At 44.6% G+C, this 17,569-nt stretch overlaps 1 protein-coding gene across 2 annotated transcripts in view; it reads right to left on the reverse strand.

Annotated features, from left to right (window-relative positions):
- Vps35l (VPS35 endosomal protein sorting factor like) overlaps nt 1-17,569 on the reverse strand; it is a 109,308-nt gene that overhangs the window by 49,913 nt on the left and 41,826 nt on the right. For both annotated transcript variants that reach the window (XR_002383930.2, XM_040755626.1), the window contains exons 15-21: nt 14,591-14,637; nt 13,064-13,175; nt 12,045-12,161; nt 9,833-9,886; nt 7,620-7,700; nt 2,600-2,662; nt 1,530-1,615 (exon numbers count right to left, since the gene is read on the reverse strand). Coding sequence is in view for 1 of the 2 variants with exons in the window: in XM_040755626.1 (XP_040611560.1) it covers nt 1,530-1,615; nt 2,600-2,662; nt 7,620-7,700; nt 9,833-9,886; nt 12,045-12,161; nt 13,064-13,175; nt 14,591-14,637 (560 nt within the window). In the remaining variant the exon portion in view is untranslated. The remainder of the gene's footprint in view (nt 1-1,529; nt 1,616-2,599; nt 2,663-7,619; nt 7,701-9,832; nt 9,887-12,044; nt 12,162-13,063; nt 13,176-14,590; nt 14,638-17,569) is intronic.

Raw genomic sequence — 17,569 nt, forward strand, 5'->3', positions numbered from 1 at the left:
CCCTCACTGATGCAAAAACAAACAAACACCGATCCTAATGCAAAGAAAGACTTCTTCTGGGGCTGGAGAGACGGCTCAGTGATTAAGAGCAGTGACTGATCTTCCAGAGGACCCAGGTTCTATTCCCAGCACCTACATGGCAGGTCACACCTGTCTGTAAATCCACTTCAGTGGATTTGGTATCCTTACGCCAATGCACATAAAATGAAGTTAAAGTATTTTGTTTAAAAAAAAAAAACAGAATTCTTCTAAAACCATGTTGAAGGCATGGAACTGGTGGCCAGCATCATATCAACATCTGATATTTTGGTTTATACTTGTTTTTTGTTTGTTTGTTTGTTTGTTTGTTTTACATTTACTTATTTTGGGGAGGGCTGGTTCTCTCCTTCCATGCCATGTGTTCTGGGGACTGAACTCAGATCATCAGGCTTGGTGGCAAGTCCCTTCACTCACTAAGCCAATCTCTCCAGATCCCCTTTGGTTTTCTTAAGCATTAATTACTAACTTTTATCATGATGCCTGATATTTTAAAAATTATCATGGGGCCAGAAAGATGTCTCAGCAGCTAAGAGTACTTACTTCCATGTTCAATTCCCAGTGCCCACATGGTGGCTTACAACTACCTAAAACTCCAGTACCAGAGGATCTGATGACCTCTTCTAACCCCCAAGAGCTCCTGCATACACATGGTACATACAGCATTCACACATTCACACACACACACACACACACACACACACACACACACACACACACACACACACAGGAGCATTTTGCCTGCATGCATATATGTGCATCATGCCTGATGCCTACAGAATTCAGAAGAGAGCTTAAGATGGCCTGGAAACAGAGTTATGAATTGTTGTGAGCTGTGTGGGGGTGCTGGAAACTGAAGCCTGGTCCAGCACATGAGCAGCAAGTACTCTTAACCACCGATCAGTATTTTCAGACCCCAATAAGTAAAAGAACATTTTTGGTGGGGAGGGGTTCATTTCAGCTTACAGTTTACAGTCTGTCATGAAGGGAAGTCAGGGCAGGAACTCAAGGCAGGAGCTAAAACAGAAGCTACTGAGGAATGCTGCTCACTGTCTTACTTCCATTGCCTGTCAGTTTGCTTTCTTCTTTTCTTAAAATATTTTAAATTACCTACATATATAACATATTTTCTCTCTGTGTCTGTGTCTGTGTCTGTGTCTGTGTCTGTGTCTGTCTCTCTCTCTCTCTCTCTCTCTCTCTCTCTCTCTCTCTCTCTCTCTCTCTCTCTCTCTCTCTCTCACACACACACACACACACACACACACACACCAAGGTCTTGCTAGCCTTGAACTTACCATCCTCCTGTGTCCGCCTTCCGGCCATCGGATTATAGAAATTAGTCATTGTGCCTGGCATGGCCCCTGCCTTAAAGCCCCTGTGGTGTTTTAGGGATGAGGGATGCATACATCACTCAGCTTTAGGTGCATCAACCATCAACACACTTCACAAAGTGCTAGGAGTCAGGGCTGCCAGTTGTGCCATCTTGTACTCACTTGATAAAGGCCTCCATGATGCATTTGCAAACTTCCACCCGCACACTCTCTTTCTGGAACATGTCCAGAAACGGCAGAAACTTTTCCTATGATTAAAAAAAGCACTTGAGCTGGGCGTTGGTGGTGCACGCCTTTGATCCCAACACTCGGGAGGCAGAGGCAGGCGGATCTCTGTGAGTTCGAGGCCAGCCTGGTCTACAAAGTGAGTTCCAAGACAGCCTCCAAAGCCGCAGAGAAACCCTGTCTCGAAAAACCAAAAAAAAAAAAAAGAAAGCACTTGACACAAATAACTGGAAATAATTTGTGGGTAATTTGGGAGGGGGCATTTCAAATAAGCAGAATGAATGCTTGGGAGTCCCCTGAAGGACCTGGCTTGGAATTCTTTCTTTAATGATTACAGATTGAGCACCTTTAATCTAAAATCTGAAATCAGAAATGTCCCCAAATCAGTTCTTTCCAGTATCAACATGATGGCCCAAGTTGAACATTCTAGACCATGATATTCTGCTTGTGTTGTTTGGCAGTGTGGGCACAGAACATGTTGGGTAATTATTGTATCCCTGAGCTGCATCCTCGGTCCCTTGCACAGGATTATTAAATTATTATATGAAACTCTGCCTTTGTGTAAAGATACATATAAAATGTAAGTGAATTCTGCTTAGACTTGGGCCCCAGCTCTCAAGGTATTCGTGTGTGTGTGTGTGTGTGTGTGTGTGTGTGTGTGTGTGTGTGTGTGTGTGTGTGTGTGTATCCCCAAATCCAATAATAAAATATCATGTATGAAGCAGTTCTTGCCCCAAGCATTGAAACAAGGAGGTGTTCAATTAGCAGCAGATGTGGTGCACACCCCTCTGATGAGGAAGGAGCTAGACAGAAACAACATTCTTCACTCAGTTTGCATGTACTGTGCTTCCAAATGGTGCTTAAGTCATAGCTCAAAATTGCTTGTTAAGCTGACAGGACCTGAATGCTTTACTAAAGGAACTAAGTATTCCTGGCCTGTGGGACACAAAAACCTGACAGCAGCAGAGAACACAAATCTCCAAGGGTCATTAGGAAATGCTACTTACCACTGAGAAAAGAACTGAGAAATCGTGGAAGTGGGCTATGACTTTCTTAATTATTGACTGAAGCTGTGAAACAGAGCAAAAGAACACATCTTGTTTAGTAAAACCCATACATTTTAAAAGGCAGCCCTCCTCCATTACTACCACTACAATCACAATAAAGTTATCCTGGATTGTTCAAGGAAGGAAAAATAGATCAGATTAGACCCTGCCTCAGTCAGGTTGCCCTTCTTACTCTATCTCTTCCTTCAGAGTCTCAACCTCTTCTGCAAGGCAGTGTCCATGAGGATTAAGTAGGGTTGTGCTCAGGGAAGAGCCTGTTCTGCAATGCTCTTCTTACCTTTCAAAATAAAAGTAGTCTGGATTGCCTTGAACACAGTATGTTGCCAAGCGTAACTTGGAACTTCTAGTCCTTTTGCCTCTACTTCCCCAGTGCTGACAGTCCAGTTGTGTGCCACTCTGCCTATTTTATGTGGTGCTGGGGAATCTAATCCAGAGCTTTGTGCATGCTAAGCAAGCATCCTACCAACAATTACACCTCTGAATCTCACCTTAGCCTCTGTTGCTAGTCCAGGAAACCACAAAAATCCTAGGTTCACAGTCCCACATAACTATTTAAGCATGGATGGAGCATGGATGCAGCCAGAACCAACGTGGGAACAGATGAGTACCTATGTGCCAATAAAACTTTATTCACACAAACAGGTAATGGGCTACAAGTGGGTATGTGCCACAGATTGCCATCCCCTACTATATAGTCCATCATGGTTTTGCATTTCTTTATAACTTCAATGAGAGGAAGACGATGGGGTTTTACCATTGAGTCAAGGGCCATTACCCAAAGATCTTGCCAAGTCTCAGAAAGGCCCAGAGCCTCATGTCTACTGCCTTCACCCTGAGGTATACATAGTCTTGGTCCAAAGGGGTTGGCCTGGGAGAACCAAAGCGGTGCTGCTTCTAAATAAAAGGTAACTCCTGATCTTTTGGTGCCATCCAGAACATTTGTCGACAAACCCCTAGTTTATACCCGAAACTACTGCCATATCATCAAGTTCTACAAGCACAAATGTAGAAATGTACAACTTACTTCTTAAGGAAGCAGCTGGCCAGGTCAGCTGAGGGAAAGACTAAGAGGGGTTCAAAACTCACAACACGGTAGTAGACACCTGTAGTCCTAGTTCATCAGGGCACTAGCAGAAAGTTAGTGAGTTTGAGGCCAGCCCAGGCAAGACATAGGAGACCTCATCTCTAACAAAACAAAAACTACATGATGAGTAATGTCCCGGGGCATTATAACATATTAGAACAGTCATATAAAACAACTAATCCCTTTGGAACAAAAACATTTTAAGCACTGTCGCATAGCTACATGTATGTTATGGCTTTAAAGGATAGGAGTTCTCCCATTATGAAAATACAAACTGAAGGCATTGTCCAACACCCATTTATTCCTGTGGATTCTTTGAAAGCCAACACTTGTCTCCCCTTGTTTCATCCCCTCTTCTAACTACCCACAATGATGGAATTTATAAACATGGTGCACCTGTTTTAAAAATTGTTTTTGTAATAATTTCAAAATTATTACAGAAAGGCTGAAAATATTATACTAAAAGCTCCTGCACATTCTTTACCCACATTCACCAAATTTTACTAATTTGACCAATGTATCTCTTATGGTTTGAACAGGTATCTCTCAAGGGCCCCTGCATTAAAGTCCTGGTTTCCTGAACGGTATAACTGGGAAAGGGCAGAAAGTGAGAAAGGTGGGGGCTGGTGGGCAGCCCGCAGGTTACTGGGGTGTGGCCACATGGGGATGGGGGACTGGTGGGCAGCCTGCAGGTTACTACAGTGTGCCCACATGGGGGACTGTGGGACACAACCATTCCTGGTCTTGTCACTGCTCCTTGGCTGGTGTATAATACTAAAATGTTACTCTGGTAAATGGTCACAGGCCTTTTGAGCCCACTGAGAAGTTGGCTCTGTGTAGTACTAGAATATTACTCTGGTAAATGGTCACAGGCCTTTTGAGCCCACTGAGAAGTTGGCTCTGTGTAGTACTAGAATATTACTCTGGTAAATGGTCACATGCTTTTTAAGCTCATGGAGAAGTTGGCTCTGGAAACACTTCAGACATAAGCATACCTGACTCAAAGTCTCCTCCTCTTTAGGGATGGCTGCCCTCCCCTCATGGCAGAGAAGGAAGAGGACAGTAAAACAGCCTAAAAGCTGTGTCTTGAGAACAGGTTACTATTGTTATCACAGGACATAAAGAATGCCTGTGAGTAGGAAAGAAAAGTTCATCCATGAACAGAAAGCTGAATCAGGAATGTCAGCCTCAGCTTCCCCAGGGGTTTTCTGCTGGATGTTGGGAGCACTTGACTGGATGATGTTGTCTGTCAGTTGCTTTGTACATGGAAGCCTCACCTGAGGGAATTGCCTGGAACTTCTCACTTGGGGAACTCTTTTGAGACTGGGTTTCTCTCTGAACCTGAAGTTAGACTGGTGGCTAACAAGTTCCAATGACCCCCTCATACACAACTATGCTTGGTCTTTTACATGAGTGCTGGGGATTTGAACTCAGGTCATTATTCATGCAAATCAAGTGCCCTAACTTGGGGAGCTACTCCGCAGCTCTCCCCCAGTTTCCTTTAATGCTCAGACCAAAAGTCTAGGAGAGCCTCTTCAAGCTGTTCTAGTTCATTTTCACATCCCCATCGATGTTTGATCACTCCCTTATTTTCTGGAACACATTTAAAAGAGAAGTGCTTAGCCATTGAGATGGCTCAGGAGGGAAAAAAAGCTTCACCAAGCCTGATAACCTGAGTTTGATTCCCCAGGACTCAGACAATAGAAGGAGAGAAGCAACTTCCATAAACTGTCCTCTGGCCTGTACATGAGTGCTATAGTACACATGGACCCATCCCCCCCACATACACACAAAATAAATGAACATAATGTAACGTGTATTTTTCCTGCCAGCCTGGTCCCAGAGCCGCGTCAGTCCCAAATGAACGTGCAGGATGCTCTACTAATTATGAAGCTGTTGGCCATTTTCTGTGGTTTCTTATTGGCGCTAGCTCTGACTTAATTATTAACCCATAATTACTAATGTATATATATTTTTACAAGGACTTATCTTTCAGAGAACACCAGCCTCATGCCTCCTCTCTTCCTGGGATCACATGGCGACTCTCTACTCTTGACTACATTTCCCAGACTCCTCGTTGACTCCTAGTCCCACCTATCTTGCTTCCCTATGGGCCAACAGTGCTTTATCTATCAACCAATAAGACAAACATATACACAGAAGGAATTCCCCCATCAATGTAACAAACATGTTCTTAAGAGTGCCAGGTTTACTGTGCTTTTTCATCCTAGATATGAGTAAGCCACTTCTCCCCAGACCACTGAAATGCCTCTTTTTCTGATGTGCGCCCCCATCAACAGAGAGCACTGCCATGAACGACCCACTTGAATACATCTTTTTATTTATTTATTTTTGCTTATTTATTTTGATAACTTATTATCTGAGATCGCATGTTGAAGCATAAAGATTTACCACAAAATATATGGGCCCAAATTGAATTGCACATACAAAGCATTCACTATGACTGGTGACTCTCACAGGGGATCACAGAGACTGATCAACAATTAGGGACCCTGTATGGGTCTGAGCTAGGTTCTCTGCATATATGTTATGGTTCTGTAGCTTGGTGTTCTTGTGGGTCTCCCAACAGTGGGAGTGGGGGGGGGTGTCTCTGACTCTTTTGCCTGTACTTGGAATCTTTTTCCTCTAACTGGGATGCGTTGTCCAGCCTTGATATGAGGGTTTGTCCCTAGTCTTATGGTATCTTGTTATGCCATGTTTGGTGGATATCCCTGGGGAGAGGAAATGTGAGGGGAGGGACTGAGAGGAGTGGAGGGAGGGGAAACCACAGTTGGGATGTATTGTATGAGAGAATAAAAAAAAAGTCACAGTACTAAAGCAACAATTTACCAGGAGCCACAGGAACAAATAGGAATGCTCTCAACAGGAGGGTTTGCAGCCTAGGTACACTAACAGGAGTCAGTTTTTCTCTCCTGCACCCACATCTGCTTTCTTTCAACTCTTTCCTTTCCCAGGGCAAGGGTTACTCACTCGTATCTCGTGATGAGCTCTGAGCCTTCTCTGGTCTGCAGCTGACTATGTATAGCCAGCTGTCTCCTGTAGATGTTGCTTCTTCGACAACCCTGATTTTCTGTTCATGCTGTCTGACTAATTTTACGATGTGCTTCCCACATTCCTGTCTTAAGCTCACCTACTAAGCTAAGTGCCCAGCACTCTGAACATCTTATCTAAGTTCCTTTTAGTGTGACAGAATTATAATACAGTATAACCTCCTCCCCTCTTGGGATAAACTACTTTAAGATATGTCTCTCTCTCTCTCTCTCTCTCTCTCTCTCTCTCTCTCTCTCTCTCTCTCTCTCTCTCTCTCTCTCTCTACACACACACACACACACACACACACACACACACACACACACACACACACAGTTTGCTTATTTGTTTTAAGAGAGGATCTCATGAAGCCCCAAGCTGGCCTTGAGCTTACAAGTAGCTGAGGTAGGAAGTGACTACTTGGTAAGTAGTGATGATTTTATTTTATTTTTCATGTTTTATTTTATTATATTTTTATTATATTATATTATTCTGTTTTGTTTAATGAATATTAAAATAATATTAATACTTTTTTAAAGTTTAAGTCCATGCTTATTCAGTTTAAGACAATGGTTATTCAGAATTTTCCATGTGTCACACAACAATTTCAGTATTTCTGTGTCACATCCCAAACCTCACAACAACTCTAAAGATAGGACTAACATTATCCCCATTCTACAGGGAACAAAAGTGAGGCCCAGAGCTAGGATGTGGCAGAGGCCAAGATTAAACACAGGATTCTGAGGTGTACCCTTTGATCAGCACAACACCAGTACTTCACTCAACAGAACAAGATCCCCACAGTAGGAAGCATGGTCCTGTTACCTGAGGGTAGGAGTCCTCAAATGCTCGATCCGGAGTCATGTGCTTGATGACGTCAGCCAGAACAGTGTTCACTTCTCGTTTCTATACAGGGAAAATAAACCAACTCTGTTGTTAGGCTGGGACCACTGGCTATCATCCTGGGGGAAACACTGACGTATCCATGATACAGGGTTGGGTGAATAGTTTAGTGAGCACTTGCCCAGCATGTGTGAGGCCCTGGGTCCATCCCAGTACCAAAACCAAACAAACACCTTCCATGAAATAGCTACAAATATTCAGAAAAAAAAATACAAGGCAAGAAATCATGTCTATATCCTCAGTCTAGTACCACCTCAAGATGGCTATATTACTCTAAGTCAGTACTGAATACTGTTTTAGAAAGTCATTTAGGCTACTTTCTGCCTACCTGGTCCAGGTTCCTGCCTCAGCACCTGGAAAGTGAGCAGTGAGGCATTGTGGGAAGGATATAGACTCACCCCTTACAAGCATCTGCCCTAACTGCTCACATCAGTCATCTATGGCAGGGTCAGCCATGTATAGTCCAAACCCAGCCTACTGTTAGATAGCTAACAAGCGAAGAATAGTTTCGTATTTGGTCCACAAAAAACATATTTGTGGTAGTATGAATGTAATTGGCCCCCATAAGCTCATAGGGAGTGGCACTATTAGGAGTTGTCATAGTCATGGTGTCTCTTCACAGCAATACAAACTCTAACTAATACAGTATTTCATGACAGCAAAAATTCTGAGATTCAAATTTCAGTGTGTATTAAGCATGGTTTATAGGAACCCAGCCGTGCTTCTTCATGTACTGTCTGCTGTAACAGAACACCACAGGCCAGCAAGTTTAAAGACAGCAGAGGTTTCCTACTCATGGCCCTAGAGCCCAGGAAGTCTCTGATCAGAGCACCAGCAGACTCAGTGTCAGGAGAAAGCCTGCTCCTCACAGACAACTCCTTCTCACAAGGCCCCCTAATGATGGAAGGGGCTAACAGACTCCTTTGGGGCTGTTTTAAGGGCACCAATTCCATCCACAAGAACTCCACTCTCATGACACGACACATCGTTCTAACCATCCTTGAGATGGTTAACAAGAGTCGGTATGACCTACACTCACAATACCAGTCAGCAGTGAGAAGTACAGGCAGCTGCCTACAGCTCCACTTTGACGCTGAACTCAGGGAAGGGGAGTAAGCATGTGAATCAAGGAGGCAGGGTGGACACAAACATCCGAACCATAACCTGCACTAACTTGTAAAAAGCTGGATGCTCAAGCACGAGGACCTGAGTCTGGATCCCTAGCACGTACATAAAAAGCTAGGAGTAGCTATTTGTACCTGTAACTCCAGGACTGGCAATAGCTGGGAATAGAGTGAATAGAGCTTGGAGGGTTGTTGGCTACTAGCCTACTCAAAAAGGTTGAGAGTGGTAAGAGGTTTATGTGTTATCCCTGCCCCCCTCACACACACACTCACACACACACACACACACTAAAAATAAACTTTAAAAAAAGAAAACTGGTTCTAGATGATGATGATGATGGTGGTGGTGGTGTGGTAACAGGAAGACACCTGGTGTTGACCTCTGACCTCCACATGTGCATACAGAGTACACACAAAAACACATCAAAATATCTTTAAATTACATTTCTAAAACAAGCTTACTCTGGTAAGGTCAGAAGAGCCCACTTCTACCCACGTCTAAAGTCCTTACTTTTTGATGAGCCCAATATTCTCCAAACTGTGGTTTTTGTCTGCACCCAGCGAAAGAAATATCTGTACTTGCTTGTGGGTGGGAGGCACACACAGGCTCTGAGTGTTTGAAAATGCTAAACAACAACATTAAATAAAATGGAAAAAAGACAACAATGCCTACTAGACACGTACGGCAATTTACAAAGCATTTTAGCATCTTAGTTCCCGAGGGACCACTGCTTAGTCTTGACTGACGCAGTACTGCCCAGTCTGATGTGCCAGTGTGGAACACTCTTGCTGCAACACATGCTAACGCTTCTCACGCCTTGATGTTTAAAGTCTGGGCTTAGCAGCACATGTCAACAGACTTGAGCCCAGTACTTTGAGACCTGTCTAGACAACACAGCTGAGGTCCCATCTCAAGTACCACTGCAACATTCCCTAGTGGCCGGACTCTGTTGCTATGGTAACCATTAAACCACAAAACCCTTAGGAGACCAACCCCACAGTCATACATACCGTGAAATGCCTGCAGGTGTACTCTACCCACACCTCAGCACAGTTAATATAGTCCTACAAAGTAAAAGTAAAAATAGCTTCAGAGTGGGCACAACACTGCTTAACTTCTGCCACAAGTTCACAGACACATCCTCAAGGGCTCCAACAAGAGAAAAATACAGAAACGCCTGGGTTACTCCTATGGTTGAATATGAAGGTCCCTCACAGGCTCCCATTGCTGGGCTGTTCTGGAAAGCTGTGGAACATCTAGGGTGGGAGACAGAGCTGGAGGAGGTGGTCCAATGAGGGCTGTAGCTCAGCCCAGCCTTCAGCCTGGACTCTGCTTCCTGAATCAAGCCAGCTGTAACAGATACAAGCCCCTGCTGCTACAGTCACCTCACCTGCCAGCCCTGACACTGTCCTCTCAACTGTAAGACAAAATAAGCCCCCTCCCTCAAGATGCTGGGTCAGAGTAGCACAGCAACTGACTGACACACATTGCCATGAAAAGCAAGTTATAAAAGGAAACAAGCAGCCTACTGCTCACAACAGACTTGGATCCCAGCATTGCTCCTTAGGCCAAGATGCAAATCTGCAGAGCTCTACCATGCTTAAGGAGCAAAGGGCCCATTATCCAAGGAGCCCCTGCCAGTCTCAGCAGAAAACCCCAGGGGAGGATCTAACTGAGCATTCAAGTTTGCTTGTTGCTCTAACAAAAAAGCATTTGACCTATAGAAAAGCTGTAAGTCTATCCTATAAAAAAGTTTGAAAAGCCCTAAAGGGGCCAGGGAGATGGCTCAGCAAGTAAGAGTACCTGCCATCAAGACTAACAACCTATGTAAAAAAGCCCCGATGCCAGTGCACACTTTCAATTCCAGCACCCAGGATCTCTGTGGGTTCCAGGCCAGCCTGGTCTACATAGAGTACCAGGTCATCCAGGAGTGAAAACATAAAAACAAACAAGACACAAGAAGAAGAAAGCCCAGGGGCAGATAGATTAACTGCCCAGAAACAAGGTGGGAGATAGGACCTGCTCTTGAAGTGTCCCCCTGATGTGCCTTTGCGTACCGAGGCACAAGTGCACTTACATACACATACATCCCTGATGGCCATGGCCATCATCACACGCATGACAGTAAATGACACCAGCTGGTCTGTCATGTAAGACTTTTAGAAGCCCTGGTGTTCAACCACTAATCTTCAATCCTTTAGAAATATCCTAGTAGGGCCGGGCGGTGGTGGTGCACGCCTTTAATCCCAGCACTCGGGAGGCAGAGGCAGGCGGATCTCTGTGAGTTCGAGGCCCGGCTGGACCGACAGCCTCCAAAACAATACAAAGAAACCCTGTCTCATAAAACCAAAAAAAAAAAAAAAAAAAAAAAGAAATATCCTAGTAGATTGCTATTTAAAAATATATACTTGACTGCCGAGCTCTAGATGCTCTCCACATAACTAGAAGACACCTAAAGTTTTTAATCCTGGTAACTGTATATGTTTAGTGCATCTTGGGGCTTCAGAAACAAGATATAATTGGGCCAGAAAAATTAGGAAACATCTTTAATGTCATTTGTTCCCTCTATAGGCTAATAAATGATACAAGGATTTTTTTTTTTTTTTTTGGTTTTTTTGAGACACGGTTTCTCTGTATTGCTTTGAAGCCTGTCCTGGAACTCACTCTGTAGACCAGGCTGGTTTCAAACTCACAGAAATCCACCTGCCTCTGCCTCCCGAGTGCTGGGATTAAAAGCGTGAGCCACCAAAAGTTTGATTAGTAGAAATTTCACTTATCATTATGTTTTGTTGTTACTACTTGTTTAGTGTTTTTTGAGACAGGGTCTCCCTTATGTAGCTCAGGTTGGTTTTAAATGCTTCATCCTCCTGCCTCAGCCTCCTGAGTGCTGCAATTACAGATAAGAGTCACCATACATGGCTAAAGCTTGTTTCCTTAAAAGCAAAATGTATGGAGCTGGAGAAGTGGTTCAGCAGTTAAGAACACTTATTGCTCTTGCAGAGAACCCAGGTTTGGCTCCCAGCACCCATGTGGTGGCTAACAACTACCCCTAGCTTCAGTTCCAGGGGACCCAATGCCCTCTTCTGGCCTCCATGGTCAATGTTCACAGATGGTATACAGACATACAGGCAGGCAAAACACCCACACATACTAAAAACCCTTCAGTGCACCTTGCATAACATCCACAAAAATCAGCAGATCCTAGTGTAAATGGCCACTCACCTGAGGATTCTTCAATTTAGTGATGACTTTCCAAGCTTCATTGAGAATCTGAAGTCGATCATTCTCGGGAGGATCAGCCAAGGCCAAGTTTAGCCCCAGTGAACGAAAAAGGAGATGCTAAGAAAGTAGCAAATGGTTATGTCACTAGAGATGTTATGTCAAAATGTCTTAAGGCTTAAAAAGAGAAAGAAAAGGCTCCAGCAGTTCACCTGTCCTGGGGAAATCTTCCTAAGATTTTTTTCTGAAGTTTTACAAATCCATCCAAACAACTCTGAGAAACTTAAGGAGCTGGCAGGCACAGCCAAAGCATCTCAGGTAAAGCAGGCAGTTAGTGTGTTGAGAGCCTGAGCCCAGTTCCCAGTACATGCCCCAAAGGAAGCTGGCTTAGAGGGTCTAATCTACATGTCACATATACTACTGGTGGAAGTTTTCACTAACTGGGGGATGGAGAGAGAATGTGTGTTCGTATACGTGTGTGTGTGTGTGTGTGTGTGTGTGTGTGTGTGTGTGTGTGTGTATGTGTCCTTCCTCAGGAGTCATCCAACTTGGTTTTTGAGACAAGGTCTCTTACTGGGACCTGGGAATCACCACTTAGGCTGACTGACAGATCCCCAGGGATCTATCTTTCTCTACTTCCCCAGCACTGGGATTACAAACACATGCTACCATTCTTGGCTTTTATATGGGCATCAAACTCAGGTCCTCATGCTTGTACAAGTGTTTTACTGACTGAGCCACCTCCAGAGCCCAAAAGCAAATATAATTTAAAGATGTGTGACCATGTCTTTCCTAAATACTCCACAGTGAATCCACTCATGGGGTCAGCATTCAAGGCCTGATGCATAGCAGTTACATGGCATTAATGATCCCAGTCTCAGCCAACTCCATCACATCCTTTGGGAACAAAGCCTTCTGTCTCATCTAGGCCTGCACTGCCCCCACACCTGACTCTAGCCTCCAAAGCAATCAGTTAAGACACCGTCATCTCTTCTCCAGCACAAGGTTAGTTGAGAGCCTACCTTGGGGAAGCCAGACTCGTCGCACTCTTTAATCATGCCAATGAAGTCCATAGACCTGGTGGCAATGAACTCAGCCCTGAAAGCTGACATCACGGAGTTCAAGAGCAAAGCACTGAAAGACACAGATGCCAAGTCACTCACAGCTTCCTCAGGATACAAGTCCTTTGTTTATTTACTTTTGTTTGTATAGTTTGTATAGTCTTTCTGTGTAGACTAGGCTGGCATTGAACATACAACCCTCCCCATATCCACTCCTCAAATCCTGGGGTTATGAATAATTGTCACTGTACCTGGCTTGCAAACCAGATTTAATGCTAGGGTGTATACTGACTACCAAGAAGGATGACTGACAGCTTTTAATGGGAAAGTTAGAAAAAATAAAAATAAAAACAGCAGACACAGTAAGGGGCATTCCCTAGAGGCTGTCACAGGACTCACTGCACATTTGACACCTGATAGCATTTGAATGAACTAGATGGATGGACAGGAAAAGCAACTGCAGCCCAACCTGCTTAAGTAGACATGAGCCTTCATAGGCTGATGCACTAACAAAACTGAATATCCGGCCGGGCGTTGGTGGCGCACGCCTTTAATCTCAGCACTCGGGAGGCAGAGGCAGGCGGATCTCTGTGAGTTCGAGGCCAGCCTGGTCTATAGAGAGAGTTCCAGGACAGACTCCAAAACAATACAGAGAAACCCTGTCTCGAAAAACCAAAAAAAAAAAAAAACTGAATATCCAATAAGAACATGCTCCTTGCTATAAACAGGCCTCTTTTACTCAAGGGGCGTCTTAAGAAAGAGACCTTGAGTTTTAGGTACTTGAGGAAGAACAAAACCCACTCAAGGATATATACGTATGTGCTACCAAGAGTAGTAAAGGGAACCTCATAGGCAGGAGGCAGGACACCAAGTGCTTCCTGGTTCTACCACTTACCATAGCTCCATAAAAAAAAGAAGAAGACGGTATTACCACCCCCATTTGCAGAGGGAGAAGACTGAAACACAGGGCAGTCAGGTTAGTGGCCCAAGACCACCAAGCTAAGTTAGAATGGAGCTGAGGTCTGAGACAGGGCAATTCTAATGCACTATTCTGAACCTCCACAGTCTAACCAGCCTCTCTGCTTGTTCTCACCCATGTTAAGGGTGGAAGCTCAAAAAAAAAAATAGTAGTGTGTGATGGCTGAGGAAAGACTGTGGTTGGTAAAGTGTATGCTGGACAAATATGAGGACTAGACTCAAATTTCCAACACCCATATAAAGACCTGGCTGTGGTGGTGAACACCTATCACCCCACTGCTGGACAGGGAGAAAAAGGAAGAAACCTAGGGCTCACTGGCCAGCCAGTGAATCTGTGAGCTCCAGGTTCATAAGAGACCCTGCCTCAAAATGGACTCTGTGCATGAACTCAGACACACACACACACACACACACACACACACACACACACACACACACACACACACACACACACAGAGCCACTGACTCCAACTTCAGGGAGGTGCTTATATGAATTTTATAAGTACTTACTTGTTGCCTAGTTTCTTACATCTCTCCATCATCTCCGTCAGCAAAGCCTAGAAAGTTTAAGAGGAAGAATATCAGCTTGGAGGATACAAAACAACATCTCTAAGAGATTTTCAAAATGCTATACTCTAAACAGCAGCCAATTTACATAATGCCAATTCCCATAGTCCTCTGTGCTTGCAAGGATGGGAAGCATAAGAAAGAAAAGCAAGTGGTGGTGAATGCCTTTAATCCTAGCAAGTGGATTTCTGTGAGTTCGAGGCCAGCCTGGTCTACAGAGTCAGTTCCAGGACAGAGGTCTACACAGAGAAACCCTGTCTCAAAAAATCAAAACCAACAAAAAAAAAAAAAAAAAAGAGGTGGGCCAAGCATCAGATGAGTCCAGGGTCAGGTCCAGTCTTTCCAGCCACCAATGGAGAGACACCAAGTCAGGCATGGGTGGCAGCATCCTACTCAGTGTCACCACAGAATGATGCACCTCTGGCTCCCAGGCATGAACAAGGAGGGAAAGTTCTTAAGCTTCTATGGCACTCTTACTTGTTTGTCAAAGGGCCTATGGCTTGCTCAGTAATGCAGTCAAAAAGCAATCAACAAACTCCAGGCCACAGCCCAGTGTCCACCAATCACAGAAGAGCATGTTCTCATGGTCTCATCTCTCCCACCCAGGTGGATTACCATTCTCCCGTTTCACTGACAGGAAGCTGAGCAGGAGCACTACAACAGATTTTAGCCAAGGTCACATAGCCAGAAACTAGGGTCAGCAATGACCCCAATGTGCCTGCACCAAAGACTGCTTTCCTTGCCACGTGTCCTTTCCTAAACTCCAAGCGTGTCCTTCCCCCAAAGGAGACCGGTATACTCCTGCGTACTACTAATGGTTTTGGAGCTATCTTAAGGCAATGATGTGCCTTCAAAAGAGCTCCAGGGTTTTTGGTTTTGTTTTCAAAAATCAATGCATGAAGTAGCCTTTAGGGCAGTGGTTTGGGAGGTTTTGTAAAGTTACAGACAAGGTCAAGCCTAAGACAGAAGGGCTAATGCCAACAGTCTAGACATCGAGCATTTGACCAGGTGTCCAATAACTGTCCTTTCTTCTGCATGCTTTGTCACAGGGCTGGAAGCCTGTATAGACCCCCTGTACATATAGGCTAAGACAGACAAAGCCAATGCTTCCTCATAAGGAGTAGAAACAAGGTCTGTGTCTAAATCTGACCCTGAAGTCAAAATAATTATCAGTGGATTTTTTGCTCCCTTTTTTCAGATTCTGGACTGTCCCACATCAAATTGGATCCTGTTATATCATGCCCCCCCTTAACATGTAGAAACCCTAAATTCCAGTGAAATAGTATGTAAGGCCTTTGAGGATATACTAAGGTTAAGTGAGGCCATCACCATGGGACCCCATCCATAAGGATTATCGTCCTTATGAAGGAGGGAGAGAGCAGGGAGATGTGTGCACACGGAAAGGGACACAGGAGGAGACAGCATCTGCTCATGGAAGAGTGAGGCCTCACCAGAGACCAGCTCTGCCAGGACCCTGACCTTGGCCTTCAAGCCTCCAGAGCCATGGGACAGTAAAGGCCTCTGATTAGGTCTCCCAGGCTGTGCTCCCTCCCTGGAGAGCCTGAGCTGCCTGACAAATATTCAACCAAAGCATTGCAGCCTCACTCTGCTTTTCCTTGTGAGTTCAGATTTAGCCATGTGACCCATCTCTAGCTGCTAAGACAGATTGGGAAGTCTTCTAAGGGCTTTGGAAAAAAAAAAAAATTGAACTATGGCATAAGGGTTGGAGTGGCTTCAGACACCTTGCTCCTGGCAGGGAGCTGCAGAACAGAAAGACAGATGGAAGTTGCCTGGCCCAGAATGCTTTGCTGTTGAAGGACATCCTGAACTGTATTTGTCATCCAGGCTTGTCGACTGTCTGTTCCTTACAGCCAGTAGCATCCCTGCTGCCACTAAGATGCTGTCACAATGGCTTCCTGACCCAGTCAAGATACACCTCTACTTGATGAGTCACTCTAGATAATAACACCAAGTGCTATCTTAAAAAAGCTGGGAAAGGGAAATTCTGTACATTGGCAATACTTCACAGCATACAAATACTCCTTCAAACCCTACAAAAGGGGCACCCTTAACACAGAGACCAATGTCTGGGGCATAGGGGAGTAGGCAGGGAGGGTGACTCACAGGACTCATGCCTTCCCAAGTACTGTTGTTCTTCCACACGCATTGGCCATTTCTGTGTGTGTGTGTGTGTGCGCGCGGCGCACGAGTGTCTGTGTGCACATGAACATACACAGAAATGTGTAAGCCATTTCTAAGTTTTTGGACAGTTTGATATGTAGCCCAGGTTGACTTGAAACTTGCCATGTAACCCAGGCTGGTCCCCAAGTCTTAATCTTCCTGATTCACCTCTGAAATTTTGGGCCACCATGCCTGACCCACTTATCACTTCTGAAAAGGCAGTCTGAGGAAAACGCTGACCTAAAGGAAAATAACCTGGTTTTCTTTTGTCCGTTTTGTTTTTAGTATCATTTCAGGGGACTGGAGAGATGGCTCTGCCAATGAAGTCCCTGCTTCAAATGCATGATAAAGACCTGAGATTAGATCTTCAAAACCCAAGAAAAAGTCAGGACAGGATTGTTTGTACCTCAGAATTGGAGGCTGACGAATGGAGACAGGAGCCCTTAAGCTCAATGACTGGCCAGTCCAGCCTAATCAATGAACTTCAAGTTTAGTTCAAGGCCCTGTCTCCAAAATAAAGGTTGAAGGCTGGCAAAATGGTTCAAGTAAAGGCTCGTACACACAAGCCTGGAGACCTGGCTCACTCCTCAGAACAGCTGACCTCTGACCTCCACATGTTCACTGTGGCATATGCAACACCTCTCCCCAACCCACACAATAATACAATTTTTTTTTAATTAATTAAAAGAGCTGGGCGCCGGGCGGTGGTAGCGCACGCCTTTAATCCCAGCACTCGGGAGG

The sequence above is a fragment of the Mesocricetus auratus genome, unplaced genomic scaffold (genome assembly GCF_017639785.1).
Source record: "Mesocricetus auratus isolate SY011 unplaced genomic scaffold, BCM_Maur_2.0 Super-Scaffold_4256, whole genome shotgun sequence".
Taxonomy (NCBI): Eukaryota; Metazoa; Chordata; class Mammalia; order Rodentia; family Cricetidae; genus Mesocricetus; species Mesocricetus auratus.